The 21,939-nt window shown below is 42.0% G+C and overlaps 1 protein-coding gene and 1 pseudogene across 1 annotated transcript; one reads left to right on the top strand and one right to left on the bottom strand.

Moving 5' to 3' along the window:
- The first annotated feature begins 405 nt into the window (after window positions 1-405).
- On the top strand, window positions 406-14,883 carry LOC136531390 (uncharacterized). The gene is made up of 3 exons (XM_066524057.1): window positions 406-464; window positions 1,417-1,691; window positions 14,805-14,883. Exons 1-3 carry the CDS (start codon window positions 412-414, stop codon window positions 14,816-14,818), a joined length of 342 nt encoding a protein of 113 aa, XP_066380154.1. The 5' UTR covers window positions 406-411; the 3' UTR covers window positions 14,819-14,883.
- Window positions 14,884-21,547: 6,664 nt separating this feature from the next.
- Window positions 21,548-21,731, bottom strand: LOC136531392 (U2 spliceosomal RNA; annotated as a pseudogene).
- Window positions 21,732-21,939: the final 208 nt, after the last annotated feature.

Below are 21,939 nucleotides of genomic sequence, written 5' to 3'. Positions count from 1 at the left end.
AAGCGTTAGTGTCATGCCCAAGAAGGTCTTTGACAAGCTCAACTACTCAACACTTACACCAACATCGATGTGTTTGCAACTAGCCGACCAATCGGTCCGCTACCCTAAAGGAATCACCGAGAATATTTCGGTAAAAATACAAAACTTCTTTGTTCCTATGGATTTTGTAGTACTTGACATGCAGGAGGACATGAAGACACCCCTCATACTTGGGAGACCCTTCCTGAGTACTATAAATGCCCACATTGATGTTGGAGCCTGAGAAATCAAATTTCATATTAATGGCAAGGAAGAGCGATTTGCCTTCAAGTCAAGACCAGAACAATGCTCTAATTTGGAATGGTGTAAGAAACAAATTCATCCATCAAGGTCTCCATCTCCGAGATCGAAGGACGCACCCGAAGAATAAACATGAACGGAGAAGTCCAGTTCGGTGGACTAAAAATACCAACCCTCACCGGAAGGTAACTCAGTAGTTATCTATAATTATTTTTTGCATTATATTTTACTTTGGCATATTTACTTTTCAACACCTACATTATAAAAAAAAATTCTCATCATTGCATTATAAAAATTCAAACCCCATATAAATAATTTTTACGGAGCATAAAAACCCCATGAGAAATATTTACCATGGAGGCATAAAAATTTAAAAATACCATCATTCACCTTCTTATATTTCAAAGTATCATAAAATATTTTTACTTTGCATCTATACACATGTGTATATGGTAGAAATACGGGAGACACATGGGACCCACTCAACCACTACCCATCACTTCTATTTCCACTCAACCACCACTATCACTTCCATCATCTCTCCACCAGCCATTCTGGTCATATCTCCACGGAATGAAGCACCAAAGGAGCAGATATTTTCTTTAACCATGAAGCAAGGATCATCAGGAAAATGGAGAGGCCATTTGGCCATGATGTGGGGCTGGCCAGCCCCACCACTTGGCTAGCTGGCTTGGTGCTCTCCCCCTTATAAATACCTCCCCTCCTAGTTGCTCAACTCACTCACTCACACTGCAATCCAACTTCCTGAGTTTGAATTTCCAATTCTAAATCTCGTAGTTTAAAATTCTCTTGGTAGAAGTAGTTTTGGAGTGAGAAAACATGGTGAGAAAGTTGAGAGTGAAAGTGTTGCTAAAATCTTGAGTAAGAGAGAGAGAGGTGCTGCTAAAATTTGAGCTAGAAAGAGAGGGTTTAAGAGTGATAGTGCTGTCCACATTAAGAGAGAAAATTAAAAAGAATTAGGGTGGAAGTCATGCCAAAATATTAATTAGAAACATTATTTGGGCAATCTCGGACGACTAACCCTCTAGACGATAGACTTTTGGATGGCTAACCGCTAATATTTTTATTCTCCTAATCCCGTTCCATGAGTTGTGTTGTCTTTTGTCTATTTTGCAGGAAAATGAGCAAGATCGTTGGAAAGCTCAAGCATGTAGTGTCGTTCCGCTCAACGAGAGGTTCGTCGTCCCGAGCAAGCACCGACATGGAGGTTGATCCTCCATCTCCCCCTGCTGGAGCGTCGTCCCATTCAGCCCCCATAGAGAGAAATGTTCTCTTGCAAGAGAAGCAGCTCAAGCTCCGGGACGATACGGAGAAGGACATCTACAAGAAACTAAAGACCCGGAGGTTCATCCTCACTCCCGCTTATGATCCAGCCCTACTACAAGCCACAGGTATGAATACTGAATTGGAAGTCATTTTTAAGGTTGTAGGATGGGAGGATGTTTGGGAAATTAATGAGCCAGGGTCTAAGCTTTTGACTGTTGAATTTTTATGCACCTTCAAACCCACTGATTCGGAAGTATCATTTAGACTTTTTGGAAAAGATTTTTCTATCCCATGGAAATAGTTTAGTGAACTTTTAAGACTTCATGCATAATGTGTGATTGATGTGGACACTACTATACAAGACTTTGATAGAATGAAATTTTGGAGGGAAATATCTAAAGAACTTACTTGCTACCGTCCCTGTACTAATGAAATTCATCACCCTACTTTGCGATTCATGCATAAATGGCTAGGTTTTTCTCTTTTTCCTAGGAATGATTTTCGCACTGTTAGGAATGATGAACTTAAACTGCTCTATGCCATGGTCAAAAGAAGAAAGATTTCACCAGTCTAGATTATGATGAAACAATGGAAAGAAATTCCAGATCTTAAGGAAGATGTTGGGTGTACTTCTTTGGTCACCCGCATAGCTAAAAATTTGGGTCTTTTAGAAAATGCTTCTGTTGCTTACATCGATGACATTCCCTGTTGGCTTATCGATTATGAATATTTTAACCAAGCACACATGTTAAAAAGGGTAAAAACAGGAAGCTTGTCATGATGTATATGGATTATACAAACTAAATCCCATTACCAGACCAAAACCTTCATCTATATGCGGTGCAGTCTTTTGTCTTTGATTTGTAGAAAAAGGAAGCAACACCTCACTAGAGCCCTTCTATGAGACTCACGCGCAACCTGCTGCCATGGTACCGTGGTGACGATCCCATTTCTGAAGGACCTACCTTCACTAGCTATGCAAGATGGGACCAACCGGGTTCTTCCCGCATGCACCAGTCTGAGCATGCTGGGTGGGAATCTTCCCACATGCACCAGCCCGAGCATGTTGGTTGGGAGCAGCCTGCTCCTCAACATGCTGAGAGCTCCTAGCATCAGGGCTCAAGTGCACAATGGTAGGATGGCAACTTTGACTACTATTAGCAGTAGCCATATGAGGAAGTCTCGAGTGGCCATCAGCGAAGACATATGTCCTTCTTTGCCTATGGCTACCATGACCAACCCATGGGCTATCATGAGCAGTAGATGGAGCACCCCTGCCTCGACAACAGGCTCACCACCATTGAAGAGAACCACATAACATTCAGAACCAACTTCACCAACACACCCAGTGGCAAGCAGAGGCAGGAGAACGCCTCGCCACCATTTAGCAGCACCTGGAGTAGGAAAACGAGAATTTGCGATACTTGTTCCAGGGTCTCCACATCGACCCACCTTTCTGAGAGAACGAAGCAACACCTAGCTAGGGGAGGAGCCCCCGTTTACCGAAGGTAAGTTTTCTCTTCCTAGCATTTTATTATTTTCTTTAGTTTATTTTTCAAGTTAAAAATAAATAAAAAGAGTGTGTATATAGTTTAAGTTTAATTAAGGTTGTTTAAGATGTGTTTTAGTTTTTGGGAGCTAGATAAAAAAACTTGAAGATGATTTCACAAGATGGAAATGATGAATAGTTGCTCTGTTATAATTCCTTTCAAGTACCTAGTTTTTAGCCTTGAATTCTCCCGAGTTTTAGATGAAATTGATTTGACATTAGAATTTGCTCTAAACTTGAAACTTGTGGGTAGCATATGCTTGATCTAAGTTGAGGTAATTGACGAATATGATACGAGAAGGTCTGAGCTGCTATTTATCTTGTTCAAAGTGACACTTGAATTCTAGAGATTTATCTTTTGAAAAACATAAAAATATAACATGATGAGATAATGTATGACAAAGCTTGAATTCTTACCAGAGCCAAATATGACATTCAGACTAGGAAAACTTCCACTCATATATGACTAGTAAAACTTTCACTCATATATGTTGCTTGCATTGCATTGAGTTTAGTCAAGCTTTGTTAATGCCTTATGAGAGTTTTGTCATGCTCTTAAAATCAAGATCACATACACACCACCCACATATGCACTACTCCTACACTAGGGGTAGGCGCAAAAACATGCACTCCATCTAGATCCACCCAAAAATGTTTCACTCCTACACAGGGAGAAAACACCAAAAACATGCTTGATAGGTTTTCCACCAAATAAATGCTCCAAGGTCTTTTTGCTATCTCTCAAAAGTTTTGTTGTAGAAAAGAGGCATGGGCTATGCAAAAAGTTATTCATAAAAAAAGAAAAGAAAAAGAATTGAGAAAAAATGGACAAGTGTCCAAGATATTAAAACAATGGGTACTTAGTGCCCGCCTAAAAAAAAGAAAGAAAGAAATGAATAAGATAGCCCTTGCTCTCTAGCAAATGTTTCCATGTTCCAAATGAGAGATATGTTTTCAAGGAGCATAGTAGAATTAGGCTAGCCACCATATTCCATAAACATGCACATCTTGATTTGATTGTATGACTCAACTCTCTTTGAATCCATTGTTTGACTTTACAATATATGTATCGCAAGTATGATGTCTCATACATTTACCACTCCTATGAGCTCCATATAAGCCTTAGTTGTAGGAGAAGAAAAGGCATAACATCACTATTGCCTTAGTAAGGATCCACAAATACCACATATATATGAGAGACTTGAGAGTGTCATACACAGAAATCTCTAAGTTTTATTTTGAAAACTTGTAAAAACTAAGGAATAATGGTTGAACAAAGAACTTGAGACATAGTGCTTGACTTGATCGTTCTGTCTGTTAATTGCTCAAGACCCAAGTAAAGGCTAAGAAGCCCCATGGTTGAAGGTAATATGGGTGAGTTTGAAAGTCAAATCAGTTAATTCTAATCCGGAGGAGACTTCTTGTTTGAACGAATGTGTACTTTTGAGGAGTGAAAGCATCGACGCAACTCCTGATCCATTTACTGAGTTTAGCTTTGCTTAGGGACTAGCAAAGGTTAGCTTGGGAGAGTTTGTTGATGGCAGTTAACAACAATTATAAATCATCAATATAACATGCATAAGGGCATAAATATAATCACTAATGAAGGTCTAGGGGTTTAAACTAAAAAATTCCACTAGTTTTGGTGAATGTAGCACCCGGTTTTAAGAACAAAACCAGATACACACCATATGTGAGCCTAGGAAGTCAAATCTCACATATAGCTACAAATAAGGGTAATATCAAAAGACAATGCTTAAATACATAGCGTATTAGTATAAAGAATATAACCTCAGAGTATAGACAGCAGAAAGACAACTCTGATCTTCAGGCGAAGACTCCAATACCATAGGGACAACTGACTGGTTGATCACAAGCCTAATCCTCCAAACTCTAGCAATCTGGTACCCATCCGGGATTTTTATCCAAATAATTGAAAAATAAAGCAAGCGTAAGTACACGTCGTACTCAACAAATATAACATGGGGTTCATAAGGCTCAAGTGGCTAACACTGGTTTAACTGCGATTAGCTTTTAATGAGTCATCTTTTAGCAATTGAGTAGCAACAAGTTTATCATAAGCCCATATAAACACAGGACCAGGTAAACATGAATAATGAATAGCATAAACTGTAATCATTAATGAGCATATTCATCATCAGTATCATCCATGTTCATCATCATTAACCATTAGTGATCATCTATTCCATAAGGGTTCCAAGGCCGCTCATGACCGTGAGCACGGCTGATATACCAGTTTTACACTCTGCAGAGGTTGTACACTTTCACTATGAGACATGATTTACCCTTTCGCCCGAGGTAGCTAATCTCTTGACCCACTTCCAAGGAAGGTCGACAGGGTTCACTATGAAGCCTTTCAAAGGTTCGTCTAACAAGTTAGGGCCATTAGATTCACTCGGCAAACAGATGTAGGAACCCCTCTTCCCGATGCCACAATGACACGCAGCCTATACACAAGGGGACAGAGGTTGTCCTATACCCGATTCATCAAGCCATTCTTATGCCAATAAAGGTAACCACTAACAAGCTATAAAAGGTCCTCATACTGAGCTAAAGCTAGAGCCATGTAGCCCTCACAGTTGTACTATAAGTCCCGGATGATCACTTACAGATAAGTCCTTAGGGAGAGGAATCTAGAGCACCATAAAATAGCCCAATGCTCTAGCCCCATTGTTCCATGTTGCTAAAAAGCATCTTTTAGTGTTTACTGCATATACCAATAGTCAAGTTACAAGATCATGGCTTTAGTTGAGCACTAGCATCATACTACCCAATGCAATACCCCATAGGTATCAAGGTACAAGGTAACAAAGTATTAGGAAATCCTTAGTGGTAGTCAAGGTAGACACATGCAGTATGAATTAAATGATTAAAGGTGTATAGGACAATAAGGAAGATCCCATGCTATACTTGCCTTAAACTTAGATCCTTCTTCAAGTCCTAAACTTCAAAGATCTGCTTCTTGATTCACCATGTATAACTCACCAACTGGACAAGATCATAAAGCACCACACAAGCATCCATGCAATAATACATGAAGCAAACAATAGATTTAAATTAGAACAGTACACCAAATATAAAATCAAGATGCAAAGTTTGTAAAACAAATCTACGTCTCGCTACGAACACACAGACGCGAAGAGCACGCTAATCGGAGCTACAGTTGAAAAGATACAACTACCGAGTGATCTACTCATAAAACTATTAACTTCATGTGTTTTAATGGTATAAAACATATAAAAGATATTTTATAGAAATTAAGTAAAATTTAAGTTTGAATTATAATACTAAAGTAAAACAAATCATATTTTATTTATAAAACCTAGTTGCATAATTATTAATCAAGATATGATTTAAACCATGGAATTCTAGAAATAGTGACATGGTAACCACTGTTACTAATGCGTAGATCTTATTGCTATGAATCTAACGCAACTTGAATGGACTAAAACGGAGTTAAAACGTAGAAGATATGAAATAAACAAGATTTCCTTTAATAAAATAATAGATTAAATCTAACCTCGAATTTTAAAAGTTGAAAACCTACTTAACAGTAGTATGAACATGTAGATTATGAAATTACGAACCTAACACAAGTTGAACGTGTCAAATCGGAGTTCAAACAAAGAAGTTATGGCTAAAACAAAATCAGTGGCAAATCTGTAAATAAGTGAAAACATATTTTTGAAGTCAACTAAACGAAATACGCTTTTAAAAGAAGAAAGCGTAAGCTGTGAAATACACAATGGACCGTGGGTTCCAATTGGAAGAAACCGAGGGGCTCTTTAATAAAAATACCAGTGAAAGGGTATCTTCTAATCTAGGCCACAGATCTGAAAACGGACGGCTAAAATTCATTGGGAGGGGGAGGGGTGACCGGCACTGTAGCCGATGGCGGCGCCATTGCTAGAAGACAGAGAAGGTCACCAACGTTGTTGAATAGGAGCCTACGGGGCACTTTCGCATGAAGCAAGGGCACTAGAAGATAGATAAGACCACTGCGAACTCGATTCTACGATATATTGCATCTATTGGCGAACGGAGACGGCGAGCGACGACCTATGGCAGCGGCGGAGCAGTTACGGCACGGGGAGACCAAGACAACGCGAGAGAGAGGGAGAAAAGGGGTTGTGCGTGCTCGCAACTTCAATGCAAATCTCGGGAACAAGCTTACCGTGACGGAGGGGCGTCCAATAGGCTCGACGACGTCGGCTCCTCCCGGCGGGGTCCAGGCGGCGGCGAGGCTAGTGCTCCTAGGCCTTGGTGGGGGATGGAAGGGGCGTGGAGGACCACTATTTATGGGACGGCCTAGCGTAGCTCGCATAGTAGGGGAGGAATCGAGAGCGGCACGGACGCGGAGTCCATGGCAGCGGCGGTAGAGTCCGGCTCGGTGACGGACCGAGGTAGGAGGCGGAGCTGACGGGCGGGCCCGGGGTGGCAGCGGGACAATAAGGAAAGGAGAGGCGTGGGTGCGCCTACTGGTGGGCCGCGGCCATCGGCCCAAGAGGAAGCGGCACGCGAGGAGGAAGAGCTGGTCTGCGGAGCTGGGCCGACACGAGAAATAGGCCACGCAAAAAAAACGGAGGAGGAGAGAGGGGTTTTTTTTCCAAATCTTTTTCCAATTTGTTTTAAAAACCAAATTCAAATGTAAACCAAATCAAATTTGAATAGGATTTCAAATACACTTCTTCAATTCAAATAAAAATGAGAAATGTTGGTAAGTTTTCAAAAATAATTTTTCACAACTTTTGAATCCTTTTATTTTCAAATTTTCTTTTCCTTTATTTCAAAGCAAATTTTAACTTCTTTTGCAAAACCAATTTGAACCATTTTAAATTTTCAATCAAAACCACTCAACCAAATAAATCAAATGCAAGGGCATGTATGCTCAAACATGTTGCTATGCCTTATGATAAATTTTAATTTAATGAAAAATCTTTATTTTCCTATATTTCATTTGCACAAAAATCCCAAATTAAATCTTTTTAGCTCTATTTCCAAAAATTCAAATTTTAGGGTGTTATAATTCTACCCCCCTTAAGATGAATCTCATCCCCGAGATTCAGAAGACGTCGACTAGGAGATAGAATACTCTATCTTTCAATTCTTCCTTACTTCCTCGTGTAATTCCATCTTCTCGACAAGGATCCCACTTTACTTTGCATATCTGTTGATCTTACTCTAATTAACCTACCAAACTGATTCCAAGATTCTGACAGATACTCCAAACAACGCTCAGGTATCTCCAATCATTAGGCCACCTTTCCTTTTTAGTCCATAATAGCAATTCCTTTTTCTTAAAATATTCACCTTCCAACAAAGCCTGATGATTCTCTTGATCAGAAGGGGATTCTACTACTAATCTTTAAAATATTTAAGGATTTTGGTTAAGTTGCTCGACAACTCTTAGTCCATGGTGTCGTTCGAATCTTCTTAGCATAACTCTCTCTTGCTAAAGAATCGACAATGACTTTTGCTTCTCCAAATGATTGCACTTTTCCAAGTCATAAAACCTTGATTGCTTCAATCCAACAATGATGTCACAAGCTCATTCCAACGAGGATTTCACAAGCTCAGGACCAACTTGGTGAAGATGTTCTGTAGATTCTTGTGATCCTCCTAGATATCACTTTTACTTCCTAGAAGATATTACTACCATGCTCCACAATGGATAACTCCAGATAACATGTTAGGTAGTTCAACTCACGCTTCCTTAGTTGACTTAATGAACTAGCCACTACTTTTCTTCGCATATAAGGACACATTCCACACCTTGACAGGGTGCATCCTAGCGGATATAAAGCACTTGTCCAGACCTGGCAAAGCTAATACATAGGTTTTACTTCAACCTCTTCTTGGACATTTACCTGAGGTATTTTGATCCAAACTAACTTAATACCTGTTCTAGTAGCATTATCAATATCTTGATGATCATGGTTAAACCTCCCTTGAACCTTTAATCAAACTTCATTGAAACTCCAAGTTTCTCTCACATCTTTGGGTGCCACCATGCTTCTGTTGTGCAAACTAGAACGTAGGACACTTCATCTTGTAAATTCTTCACTTGGCTACCCCCTTAAGAAAAGATCAATAGGGTAGCTTGCACCTTCTTCTAGATGGATTAACTAGCATAAGGACATCCTGACATCGCAAAGAAACTCTCGTGTAGGGGCAAGAACAAGAAATCTGAAGTTCCTCGCGAGCAGAAAAACAACAGCGCAGTAAAACAGCTGTAACTCTCATTCTGTTAATCTAATGAAGTTGTAGATTATACCGTTGGAAAGCTTATAAAATTACCTACAACTTCTTTATAGAACAATTTTTCCAAATTCTGCAGTTAACTTGGTCGAAAACAGTGCACAAGAGAAACTGTTCCAGGTTCCAAACAGCACAAATGCATCGCCTTGTGATTTTCGTATCTCCATAACTAAAATAGCTATCAAGGTGATTCTTGCGCTCAGGGAAAGATATCGAAGTCTACTGTTGTCCAGAATTTTCTCATGATTTTTAGTCATCTAAGATTAGAGATATAAGCTAAAGAGTGCATACTGCTCCGAAAAGATAGGATAGGAAAAACAGAAGAAAACCATAACCCAACTATTTATTTCACTAATCCTTATACCTTAGGCCTATAAGCTGAATGAAATTGTGGGAACACCCAACAATATCATTGCAATCATTACAAAGATTCAAAACAATCATAAGCATAATGACAATTCAACAAGCAATAAAGATGCACAATTCAATCACTGACTCAACTTGCGATACTATCGTTTTTATTTCATAAAGGGCACCAACTCCTATTCCTTAAACACGGTGTGGTTACATGAGCCTCTAGGGTAGCATCTCTTGCATGGGAGTGAGAGCGACACATCATCCACTTCATCAATTTCATCATGGGCTTCCTTCGTGTTGCGTGTCACTTATCACTTGCTGGTGGTAGTCCGGTAGTGATCTCACTCTGGCTACTTCCATGGTGTAATTGTTGATTCTTCCATGGGCAAAATTTAGCATAATGTCCTTCTTGTTGGCAATGATAAGACATGATCTTAGCTGTATCTTTTGTGGTGTAAAATTCCACAGAATTGTTGCTAGGTGTGTTGCCAGCTTGCTGACTCTGAAGGTTCATCTTTGTTAGACTTGACCGCTTTTTAGCTCGTTTGATCTTTCAGGGTTGAAACTCCATATAGGTGATCATCCACCCATCTATGCATACCTCCGGTGGAAAGAGTGGAGTAATCTTCTGCCTCTTTAGAGTCTGAGTTTATCTGACTAGGGATTGGAGCTAGATGTGACAATGTAGTAGAACTCGAATATTGATTGCTTCCTAATTCTAGCTCTAGCGAGACTACCTTCCTCTTCGTATCCACATTGTCCTCAGGTACAAGCTGAATACCTTCATACTCAATTCTTTCTCCTGATGGTGTTGTTACAAGAACCAAACGTTGGGCATGCTTAATCACTCCTTTACAGGCAGATAACCATCCCTGTCCTAAGATAACATCAATTTTTATTGACTCCAAAATGATAAGGTTTGCCATGAAGTTCACCCCCTTTATGTCAAGACTAACTTTGGGCATATGTGGTTTGCCTTCACTTCACCTCCTAGAGAGTTAATCATCACCGGTTTCCTTATCGGAAGCATAGTTATCTTATGATCTTCTACATATTGGCTAGAGATAAATGATTGTGAAGCTCTGGGGTCAAACAACACTATGGCGGGAGCTGAGTTTACTAGAATGAAACCATACACAACCTTTTTAGCTCCATGAGTAGTAGTCATATCCACATTATTCGATCTTCCTTGGATGTAGTTTCTCTTTACTTTACTTCCTTGCTCTTGTTTCTTCTTGTCGAAGGCAGTTAAGGACAACGTAGCTTGGTCGCCCTGGCCTTTGGTACCGGTGGTCTCCTCATTACGACCCATCTATATAGATGAAGAGAGAAGGTTCAGAATAGAGGCAAGGTTTTCATAACAGAACAGAGGCTGAAGTGAGCATAACTTTTAGAAAATAACAAGGTTGGAGGGAAAACAAGAAGTAAGCAAAGATAAAAGCATGCTAAAATGTCCAGTTCTATCTAGGCTTGCGTCCTACAGTCAGCATTACTCTGATACCACTTTGTAGCACCCGGTTTTAAGCATAAAACCAGATACACACCATATGTGAGCCCAGGAAGTCATATCTCACATATAGCTACAAATAAGGGTAATATCAAAAGACAATGCTTAAATACATAGCATATTAGTATAAAGAATATAACCTTAGAGTATAGACAGCGGAAAGACAACTTCAATCTTCAGGCGAAGACTCCAATACCACAGGGACAACTGACTGGTTGATCACAAGACTAATTCCTCCAAACTCTAGCAATCTGGTACCCATCCGGGATTTTTATCCAAATAATTGAAAAATAAAGCAAGCGTAAGTACATGTTGTACTCAACAAATATAATATAGAGTTCATGAGGCTTAAATGGTAGACACTGGTTTAACTGCGATTAGCTTTTAATGAGTCATCTTTTAGCAATTGAGTAGCGACAAGTTTATCATAAGCCCATATAAACACATGATCAGGTAAACATGAATAATGAATAACATAAACAATAATCATTAATGAGCATATTCATCATCAGTATCATCCGCGTTCATCATCAATAACCATTAGTGATCATCTATTCCGTAAGGGTTCCAAGGCCACTCGTGACCGTGAGCATGGCTGATATACCAGTTTTATACTCTGCAGAGGTTGTACACTTTCACTGTGAGTCATGATTTACCCTTTCGCCCGAGGTAGCTAATCTCTTGACCCACTTCCAAGGAAGGTCGGCAGGGTTCACTATGAAGCCTTTCAAAGGTTCGTCTAACAAGTTAGGGCCATTAGATTCACTCGGTAAAAAGATGTAGGAACCCCCCTTCCCGATGGCACATGACACGCAGCCTATACACAAGGGGACAGAGGCTGTCCTATACCTGATTCGTCAAGCCATTCTTACGCCAATAAAGGTAACCACTAATAAGCTAGAAAAGGTCCTCATACTGAGCTAAAGCCAGAGCCATGTAGCCCTCACAGTTGTACTGTAAGTCCCGGATGATCACTTACAGATAAGTCCTTAGGGAGAGGAATCTAGAGCACCATAAAACAGCCCAATTCTCTAGCCCCCTTGTTCCATGTTGCTAAAAAGCATCTTTTAGTTTTTATTGCATATACCATTAGTCAAGTTACAAGATCATGGCTTTAGTTGAGCATTAGCATCATACTACCCAATGCAATACCCCATAGGTATCAAGGTACAAGGTAACAAAGTATTAGGAAATCCTTAGTGGCAGTCAAGGTAGACACATGCAGTATGAATTAAATGATTAAAGATGTATAGGACAATAAGGAAGATCCCATGCTATACTTGCCTTAAACTTAGATCCTTCTTCAAGTCCAAAACTTCAAAGATCTGCTTCTTGATTCACCACATATAACTCACCGACCGGACAAGATCATAAAGCACCACACAAGCATCCATGCAATCATACACGAAGCAAACAATAGATCTAAATTAAAACAGTACACCAAACATAAAATCAAGATGCAAAGTTTGTAAAATGAATCTACGTCACGCTACGAACACACAGACGCGAAGAGCACGCTAATCGGAGCTACGGTTGAAAAGATACAACTACCGAGAGATCTACTCATAAAACTATTAACTTCATGTGTTTTAATGGTATAAAAACATATAAAAGATATTTTATAGAAATTAAGTAAAATTTAAGTTTGAATTATAATACTAAAGTAAAACAAATCATATTTTATTTATAAAACCCAGTTGCATAATTATTAATCAAAATATGATTTAAACCATGGAATTCTAGAAATAGTGACATGGTAACCACTGTTACTAACACGTAGATCTTGTTGCTATTAATCTAACGCAACTTGAATGGACTAAAATGGAGTTAAAACGTAGAAGATATGAAATAAACAAGATTTCCTTTAATAAAATAATAGATTAAATCTAACCTCGAATTTTAAAAGTTGAAAACCTACTTAACAGTAGTATGAACATGTAGATTATGAAATTATGAACCTAACGCAAGTTGAACGGGTCAAATCGGTGTTCAAACGGAGAAGTTATGGCTAAAACAAAATCAGTGGCAAATCTGTAAATAAGTGAAAACGTATTTTTGAAGTCAACTAAACGAAATACACTTTTAAAAGAAGAAAGCGTAAGCTGTGAAATACGCAATGGACTGCGGGTTCCAATTGGAAGAAATCGAGGGGCTCTTTAATAAAAATACCAGTGAAAGGGTATCTTCTAATCTTGGCCACAGATCTGAAAACGGACGGCTAAAATTCATTGGGAGGGGGAGGGGTGACCAGCACTGTAGCTGATGGCGGCGCCATTGCCGGAAGACAGAGAAGGTCACCAACATTCTTGAATAGGAGCCTACGGGACACTATCGCATGAAGCAAGGGCACTGGAAGATAGATAAGACCACTGTGAACTCGATTTTGTGATATATTGCATCTATTGGCGAACGGAGACGATGAGCGACGACCTATGGCGGCGGCGGAGCAGCTACAGCGTGGGGAGACCAAGACATCACGAGAGAGAGGGAGAAAAGGGGTTGTGCGTGCTCGCAACTTCAACACGAATCTCGGGAACAAGCTTACCGTGACGGAGGGGCGTCCAATCGGCTCGACGACGTCGGCTCCTTCGGGTGGGGTCCAGGCGGCGGCGCTGAGGTTCCTGGCGGCGCGGCTAGTGCTCCTAGGCCTTGGTGGGGGATGGAAGGGGCGTGGAGGATCGCTATTTTTGGGACTTCCTGGCGTAGCCCGCATGGCAGGGGAGGAATCAGGAGCGGCGCGGACACGGAGTCCATGGCAGGTGATGGACCGATGTAGGAGGCGGAGCAGACGGGCAGGGCCGGGTTGGCAGCGGGGCAATAGGGAAAGGAGAGGCATGGGTGCGCCTGCTGGCAGGCCGTGGCCGTCGGCCCAAGAGGAAGCGTGTGGGTTAAGTGGTCGACATTATGTAAGCATGGTGCTTAGATATTGTTTACCTGCTGATACATTCTGCGCTCTAGGTCGTGTGGTAGATCGCGGATGTGACACTCTCATTGAGTCCTTTGTAGTCCACTCCCCATTTGTAGAGCAAGTAGAGCACAGTTGCGAAGGGAGACAAGCTCTGTTCTTGATCTTCCTTAGTAATGTTCCTTATGCATAGATTCAGAGTTAATTATGCTATAGATGAGAGTGTATATATTTGGATGTATAAAAGACTTAGTAAATAAGGAATGACTTAGGAATCTTTTGCTCTCACCGAATCTCCGGTCTAGCCATACTATATTTTATGAGTCTCTATTTCTATCTCTAGAATTATTATCAATGCTTTATACTTATCATTTATTTGTCATTTGACTTACCCCTGCCATAGCATGAGAGTGGTTTCATCATAAATATACATATTTGTCAATATCTCTATGCCAACAATCCCATAGCTCCTCCCTGTGGGTAAAATAGAAATAACGATACTCGGTATACTTCCGGGTGAAATGCTACAATGATATATTATCTGTGCGCTTGCGGATACTTTACTTTAACATATATAATTTTCTCTGAGTTTACTAGTGTCATTAATAATTACCAACCATGTATTTCTGGCATAATGCTAGGGATGACAACTTAGTAAAGAGTGATGCTAACAAATGTCAATAGTGCATGATTTTCCATCTCTTCCTTGCAAGAGAGGGAATATCGTTCCTACCGGCAGGACATGACCCTACTCACCAACCAATTGGGTGATCTGCAAGTTGGGCACGGGGCCATCCATAACCTCGCTGTCCAAATCAGCAGCGCCTCCAAGCCCTTCAAGAGCACAACGCCATGTAGTGGGCAACATTCCATGCACAGCATGGAATGCACCCACCACCGTATCCACCCTCGGGACCATGAAGAAGGACAAGCTTGGGGGAGGTTCCCTCCACCGCTAAGGTAAGTATTTCTATCTTTGCATGCTGCATTTAAATTAGGTTATTTCCATCATTGCATTGGATTTATATATACTAAAAAATCAGAATATGATAAAGAGACCAAAAATATTTCCCTTTGCTTATATATATGCTTCATGTATGTTTATCTTCCTCATAGAAATGATGAATAGTTGCTCTGTTAATGTTTCTTTAGTACCTAGTTTACAGCTTGATATTTCTCTATGTATGGATTAATTGGCTCATATGAAACCATCATGAACCTAAAACTTTGTGGGTTGCAAGCGCTGTAACTAAGTCTAAGTTGTTGTGAGATATGAAATAGTGAGACAAGAGCTGCTATAATATTGTTCCAAACATGAATGACTATCGGAGTTTTATTTAAATGATGAAAAACCTTATTATTCCTCAACGGTGATAAAATTCTTACCAAAGCCATATATTCCATTTGTTGGTCTAGCCAACAAAATTAAAAGGACGAATAGTGAAAGGGCGAAATGAGAGAGAGAAAAGAGCCAAGTGATCAACTTCCTCTCTCCTTCTCCTCTCCCCCTCTCCCTCACGTCCTTTTATAAGGGATGTGGGAGGGGAGGTTCTCTTTATGCCCCTCGGTGGGTTTGTATTTACCGAAACACTACTAGGGACTACAAATGGACCCCTAGAGAACTTTGTATTTACAAAAATGCCACTAATGGCTACAAATGGCCCCTAAATATTACTTTATGAGCCCTAAGCTACGTATACGTAATTGGGCCCTGAATATGATGGTTGGGGTGCCAAACATTATGACACATCCCAAACAGTAGCCCTTTGGCTCGATCTTGATCGAAGGTTCAAAACCCAATAGATAAATACAACAAAGTGTGTCCCCAATTACAACTTAGATTTGATACACCACTTTTGTCTATATGTGGTTAGTCTAGGGACTACTCTGTCTCTATCTAGTATTCGGCTTGTCTTCAGCTTCTTTGGTGGTGCCCTCTGCTCGTTCCCCCGTGGCCCAGTCCTTGGCGGCTTGCTCCTCACCATTTAGCCTTTATCGGAGAAGAAATTGATGTGGTTAAAGCAAGCAAAGTAGTTGACGTTGGCAAAATAGTCATAGATGATCATGATGCATCTTCAAGCCTCCATTCGTGGGCACTAGGCAAGGCTTTTATCTTCGAGCGAATTGCTTGTCCAATGTGCTCGCCAACCCCTCTTGGCTGGTGCTTTTTTTAAAGGTGGTGATGGCGATCCCTTCACTCCCAAATATTGGCAAAGGTGGTGTCAAAGATGTCAGTGGGGACTTTTTGCCGAAATGTTGCTGAAGGCGTTGTTGATGACACCGAAGTCGATGTCGAACCCCTGAGCAATGGGTCATCGAACTTTTGGTAGCGAAATGGGAAGTAAAAATGAGAGCAAAATGATGAAACAGACCTTTTGGCACTTTTAAATTAATTTGGCACCAAGCCCCGTACCTTTGGAGGTGGAAGGATGAGGAGTGGCAAAAGGAGCCCCTCGGTGATTTTAGCGCACCTTTTGAGGTGACTGGGCGAGGAGAGGCGAAACGCGCCCCTCGGCAATTTTATATTATTTTGGTGCCAACTCATAGTCAATGTTGCCAATGGCGAAGCTTCTTGCCATGATGTTGGTGAAAACCTGGTTGATGATATGTGGTGTTGGTTGTGACACAAAGTTTTGCAAAACATTTACATAGAGGTCGAAATGAATGCAGGCGGTGCTCTACGATTGCTGATTAATTTTGATCTTGGCAAACTTGTTTTTGCTGATACCAGTGGTCCTTCTTAAGCTGCTAGTGCTCTCCTTTCAACGTTTTAATATTTGCTTGGATGGTTCGTGTTACAACTCACGCGTCTATAAGGGGAGTGGATGTCAAGAATGAATTTCGATGTAAGTCCTTACATTCTTGCGATATTTCGCCTCCATATATTTCGTGCGAAGGCGCAAATAAAAATGCTTCAAGTTTGTGAGATGCAAGTCCTCACCATACATGTGATAACGTTTGCATAATGGAGGGTGTATTGGAAATTGACTAAATGTGAGATGTAAAGAAGGTGAAAGTAAGGGTAATGGCCGATACTCATGCTCTAGCAGGGTCCGATGCTTTAGTGCTGGTATGACCGCTTTGGTGTCTTATTCTTTTCTTCTCTTTTTTATTAGGGTGGGAGGCGGTGAAGGGACCCCTCGGCTTTTTCGGATAATTAGTCACTTGATGCTTTTAGATCAGTTTGGTGCCAATCCTCACAGCCTTTTGGGCGATGGGTGTAGGGTCGTGAAATGAGCCCCTCGGTGCTAGCATTTAGATTATTTTGGCGCTGTCGGATACCGTGAGGAGGGGTGCCCTAAGCAAGATCCAAAAAACTGCTTAGACCCTAAAACGAGATCCAATAAGGCAGACGAGGTCCCAGCCAAAAATCTCCTGATTCGCCCAAGGCCCCCTCGCCGAGGCCCCCTCGCCCGAGGCCTCCTCGCCGAGGCCTCAGAAGAAAGTACCGATTCTCCGATTCGCCCGAGGCCTCCTCGCCGAGGTCTGCGGTTCTCCGATTCGCGCGAGGCCGGCTCGCCACCAGCCCCGCGACCACCGCTTTGACTAGACTATTCCGGCTGGACATCACATCTAATCAAGGCGCTCAACCACCCCAACAACCACACGACGGCACAGTACAGCGAAGTGGCAGACCAGCACGTCAGCGCCCTGCCACCCACGACGGGATCGTGCAGGGGTTACCGGCTACTGTGCTGCCTAAACTCCTGCACCAAGGACAAACGCGACGTGGGGAGTCAGAACTGGGTTCCTGTGACCTCGGGACCAGCGAACTGACCGAGTTCCGCCTCGCCCGAGACTCCCGGTAGGGCCTCGGGCGAGCTGGCCATGCTCCGCCTCGTCCGAGGCTGGGCTCGTCCCGCAACCTCGTCGCCTCCGCCTCAAAGGTCGCTCTAGCAGGCTGTCGTATCCAATTAATGCACCCGGCTGCACCCACTACGTAAGCCACGATCGGCAGTACGCCGCGACAGGAGCGACGGGACAACGGTCAAATCGCCTTTTTACCATCCCTTACTGACAATACAGGGTACCGTATCCTGTGGACGCACGTTCCGCACTGTTCCGCCTAAATCAACAACGACGATGACCGCCAAGACCCCGCATTGCCGCCTGCAAAGGCCTCGGCACAGCAGGCCTCGGCACAGCGGGTCTCGGCCTCAGCGCGGCGGGTCTCGGCACAACTGACTACAGCAGCCCCCAGGTCTCGGCACTTCACCAAGTCAACAAATGAACAGGAGCGCAGCATGTCGCCGGCCTGAGAGACCATACCGACTAGACACCGACGGGAACTCCCACGACGCCGCGCTGCTCCGGGAGCAGAATACGTCAGCAAATAGTAGCCTTCTCATGTACTTCTGGCTTCCTCCTTGTGGGTATAAAAGGAGGTAGCCGGTACCATTTCTAGGGGGAGAAGGGGGAACAAGGAAGACGAACACACCGATAGAACCACGCTTCCACGCTGCTTGGGAACAACAGTCTCGAGCAGTCCGCACCACCCTCGCCGAGACCTTGGGACTAGCTCTCTCTCTCACCTAGCTTGTAACCCCTACTGCGAGCACTCAGGTGCAAGGAATACAAGATCGATCTCTCAGACTGGACGTAGGGCCTCGATTGCCTGAACCAGTATAAACCTTGTGTCTCTTTGCATCACCATCCGGGATTAGGGGCACGCAGCACAAATTCACTCGTTGGTTGAGGGACCCCCGGTTCCAAAACACCGACAAAAGTCTTACCAGTGAGGTTCGACCGGATTGATACAGCTATGCTAGTGTCATTAGATTAGATCTCATTAACTAGTGAGTTTATTCAAAATTAAAACTTGTCTTTGAATGCATACTATGTTTAATTGGAATAGAGATAAAACAACCGATTTAGCGGAATTAAGTCATCAATTATGAGATTTAAAGCATAACCAGATCAAATGACGACCAATTAAGATAATATGATGCCAATCTATCTCTATCTCAATTAGTTGATTTGTTATAATTAATAAAATATTAATTATAACAAGATCGATAACTGGTGAATCAACCAAAAAACAGCAAGGAAAATCTTATTAATCTTGGCAGATTCGATAACTAGTGATATTGTATTAAACAAGTTATTTAACATAAGATCGATAACTTTGATCTATATTATGATTAGTAAGAGATTAATCAGCTGATGCATTCTTACAAACTACGATACAGATTGATAACTAACTTATATTATGGCTCATAAAAGATCAATCAGCTAATGCAGCTTTACATGCATAATACAAGTCGTGATGGTACTCACAAGCAAGCTGGAGGTTGATCAGTCGATGCATCCCTGTTTGCTGAAGAACTGCCGAAAAGCTACATTACTCCTACTCCTAAGGATTGGCGTAAAGCCAAAAAAAAAAAGTAAAGACTAATTTTAATTGATATATGTATATGTTACAATGTACCGTAACCCTTTATATTTATAGGGGTGCTGGACTTCGCGTACAAGGACTAGAGTAGCCGAACAAAACAAATCTAATCTAAGTCGGTTAACTCTCACAAGTACAGGTCCTAGACTTGTTCGGCCCAATAACCGGTCACGTATGAATGTGGCCAGCTAAGTACGTGACCGCGTTTACGTGTCTTGCATCCACGCACCACGTCCGGATGGATATCTGCCTTGGTAATTTCCTTCGCGGTCTCCTATTTTCCAGCTGCCCTAATCCACATGTTGACATATGTGATAATCTTTCTATTTTTCCTCACATTAAAAAGGTGTCTTTCTATTTTCTTGTACATCCCGGCCAAACAATATTAAAATATTCCTACTTGACATGGTCAAATATGTTAATTGACCATACTTAGCTAAAAATGTAAGTATGGTGATTAGGTATACGTGTATATCTCCTTTGCTTTATAGAAATGCTATACAACACACATGTGTTTTAGCAAAAAAACACATGGATTTTTTTATCTCTCTCCCTCTCTCTCTCTCACCGGTGACCACCGGCGCCGGCGCCGGCAACCGGCGAGCTCGCCACGGCGCCCGCGCCGGCCATGGCAGTGGCGGTGGCGGCGGCGCCCGCACCCAGGCCCGACGCGCCTCCCCGCGCCCGCGCCGGCCATGGCAGTGGCAGTGGCGGCGGCGGATCTTTGATTTGTCCTTCCATAGAAAAAAAATTAATGATCTGTAATCTATGATCTGTGGAGGCTGAAGGTAGAAGAAAGGTGGAGGCTGTTGGATCTTAATCCTATGATGCAAAAAACTTCATGTGTTAAAACTGCATAAAACACATAGTTGTGTAGTAACAGACTCCTGCTTTATTCTCGCTAGCAACCACGTCCAACTGCTGCACGAAATCCTTGCATGTTACTTGGATACGGAAAACTGAATATAATATTCCTAATAATCCTTCTGGCCGGCGGGTTAATCTCTGCATAATTCTATACCTCCATGCTAGATTCCGGTCCATATTTTCCTCTTTCTCCATATCCGAATATGCAAGTAAAATCAGGTTGCCTGCACATAGGTTCCTGTACTTACGCGAGACGTATGTACGCACACCTGCTGAATTTGGACTTTGATTTCCATACCATTCATGCGTCAAACAGCCTGCTGCCGAGAGATGGTTTGCCTTGTATCAGCTCTACATTATCATATCTTTTCCTTACTCGGCAATGAGATGATTTAGTTTAAGCAATCTTTTGGCTTTCCTTGTTTTTTCCTTATCTTCACATGGGGAAGTCCTCGACGTGATGCATCTCAAAATAATATTTCTTGACCGATGAGGAGCTCCTGGACGTTATGTATCTCCAAATATACGTGAAGCACCTCGTGTTGTTCTTTCCCAATGACATTTCCTTACTATGTATGAGCATCAGCGTGAAGCATTTGAGTTTATTTGGACAATTTAGTTGGTGATCGGCTAAGAAATTAAGTTATGAAGTTCGAGCAAAACATGATGTTGTTGGTGGATGTGTGATCTGTCATGCGCCAGGAACAGGAATGACACGATTAGCTGTTGTATATTTATCCATACAAACTCGCGAAGTTGTAATTGCACTATTGCAGTATATCATATACTCTCTACTCCTAGTCTTATTCCCTAAATAGAAGTGGCTATCTCAAGGTGTGATTGTCAAGCAATGCTATCGTTTTTCTTACACGTTTTGTTGTAAAATTCTGCAGTGGCAAGAACGATCTACGCACGTAAGGAAACCTAAAGTGGAGGGTTAGTTTACTCTAGTTTTAGTCTTGCAGTTGTCGAAAACATTCTGCACTACCTGTAGAATCATGATGCTACTCACTGCACTAGCATACTTACTACGCTAGCAAAGGTCAGGGAGAAAGAAAGGCTTATCTGAGCTTCATGGTGGCTATTAAAGGCTTTAGGCCCATCAATCTATATCAAATTATACATAAAGGGTTTGGGTTTAAGGCTGAACGACACGTGAGGGCCCCCGTAGCAAGCCACTGTGGTGGACCCTCACCACAGAAAATAAATTTAATATCCGTCCACACGGCCTCTATGTTAGATATTAAACTGATAAGAACAGCTGCTACAATTGATCCTAGCAGAAAGAAAATATAGCCGAGAAAGGTATGCTTTGGCTAGGGGCCCTGCGTCTCCTTACGTAGCGCCTCCGCGCCACCGTGCTGCTTGGCTTGGCGAGGTGGGATTAAACAGGTGAAGCTGACCGCACTGCATGCGAGCGCGTCTGCTATGTCGGTCGAGTGCTATGTTAATGGGCCGCGGCCCAGCGGGTTGCCGCCTTCTCTAGTTATTAGTTAGGCCCACCAGTAGCGCAATGG

Source organism: Miscanthus floridulus, unplaced genomic scaffold (genome assembly GCF_019320115.1).
Source record: "Miscanthus floridulus cultivar M001 unplaced genomic scaffold, ASM1932011v1 fs_339_1_2, whole genome shotgun sequence".
Lineage (NCBI taxonomy): Eukaryota > Viridiplantae > Streptophyta > Magnoliopsida > Poales > Poaceae > Miscanthus > Miscanthus floridulus.
Note: the sequence above shows the minus strand (reverse complement) of the source record. Positions and strands in the feature narration are given on the sequence as shown.

What these genes read in the sequence shown, in the direction of transcription:
- LOC136531390 (XM_066524057.1), top strand. Translation starts at nt 412, where the DNA reads ATGAACGGAGAAGTCCAGTTCGGTGGACTAAAAATACCAACCCTCACC. An exon ending in ATACCAACCCTCACCGGAAG is followed by an intron (nt 465 to 1,416) that starts GTAACTCAGTAG and finishes TCTATTTTGCAG; the next exon opens with GAAAATGAGCAAGATCGTTG.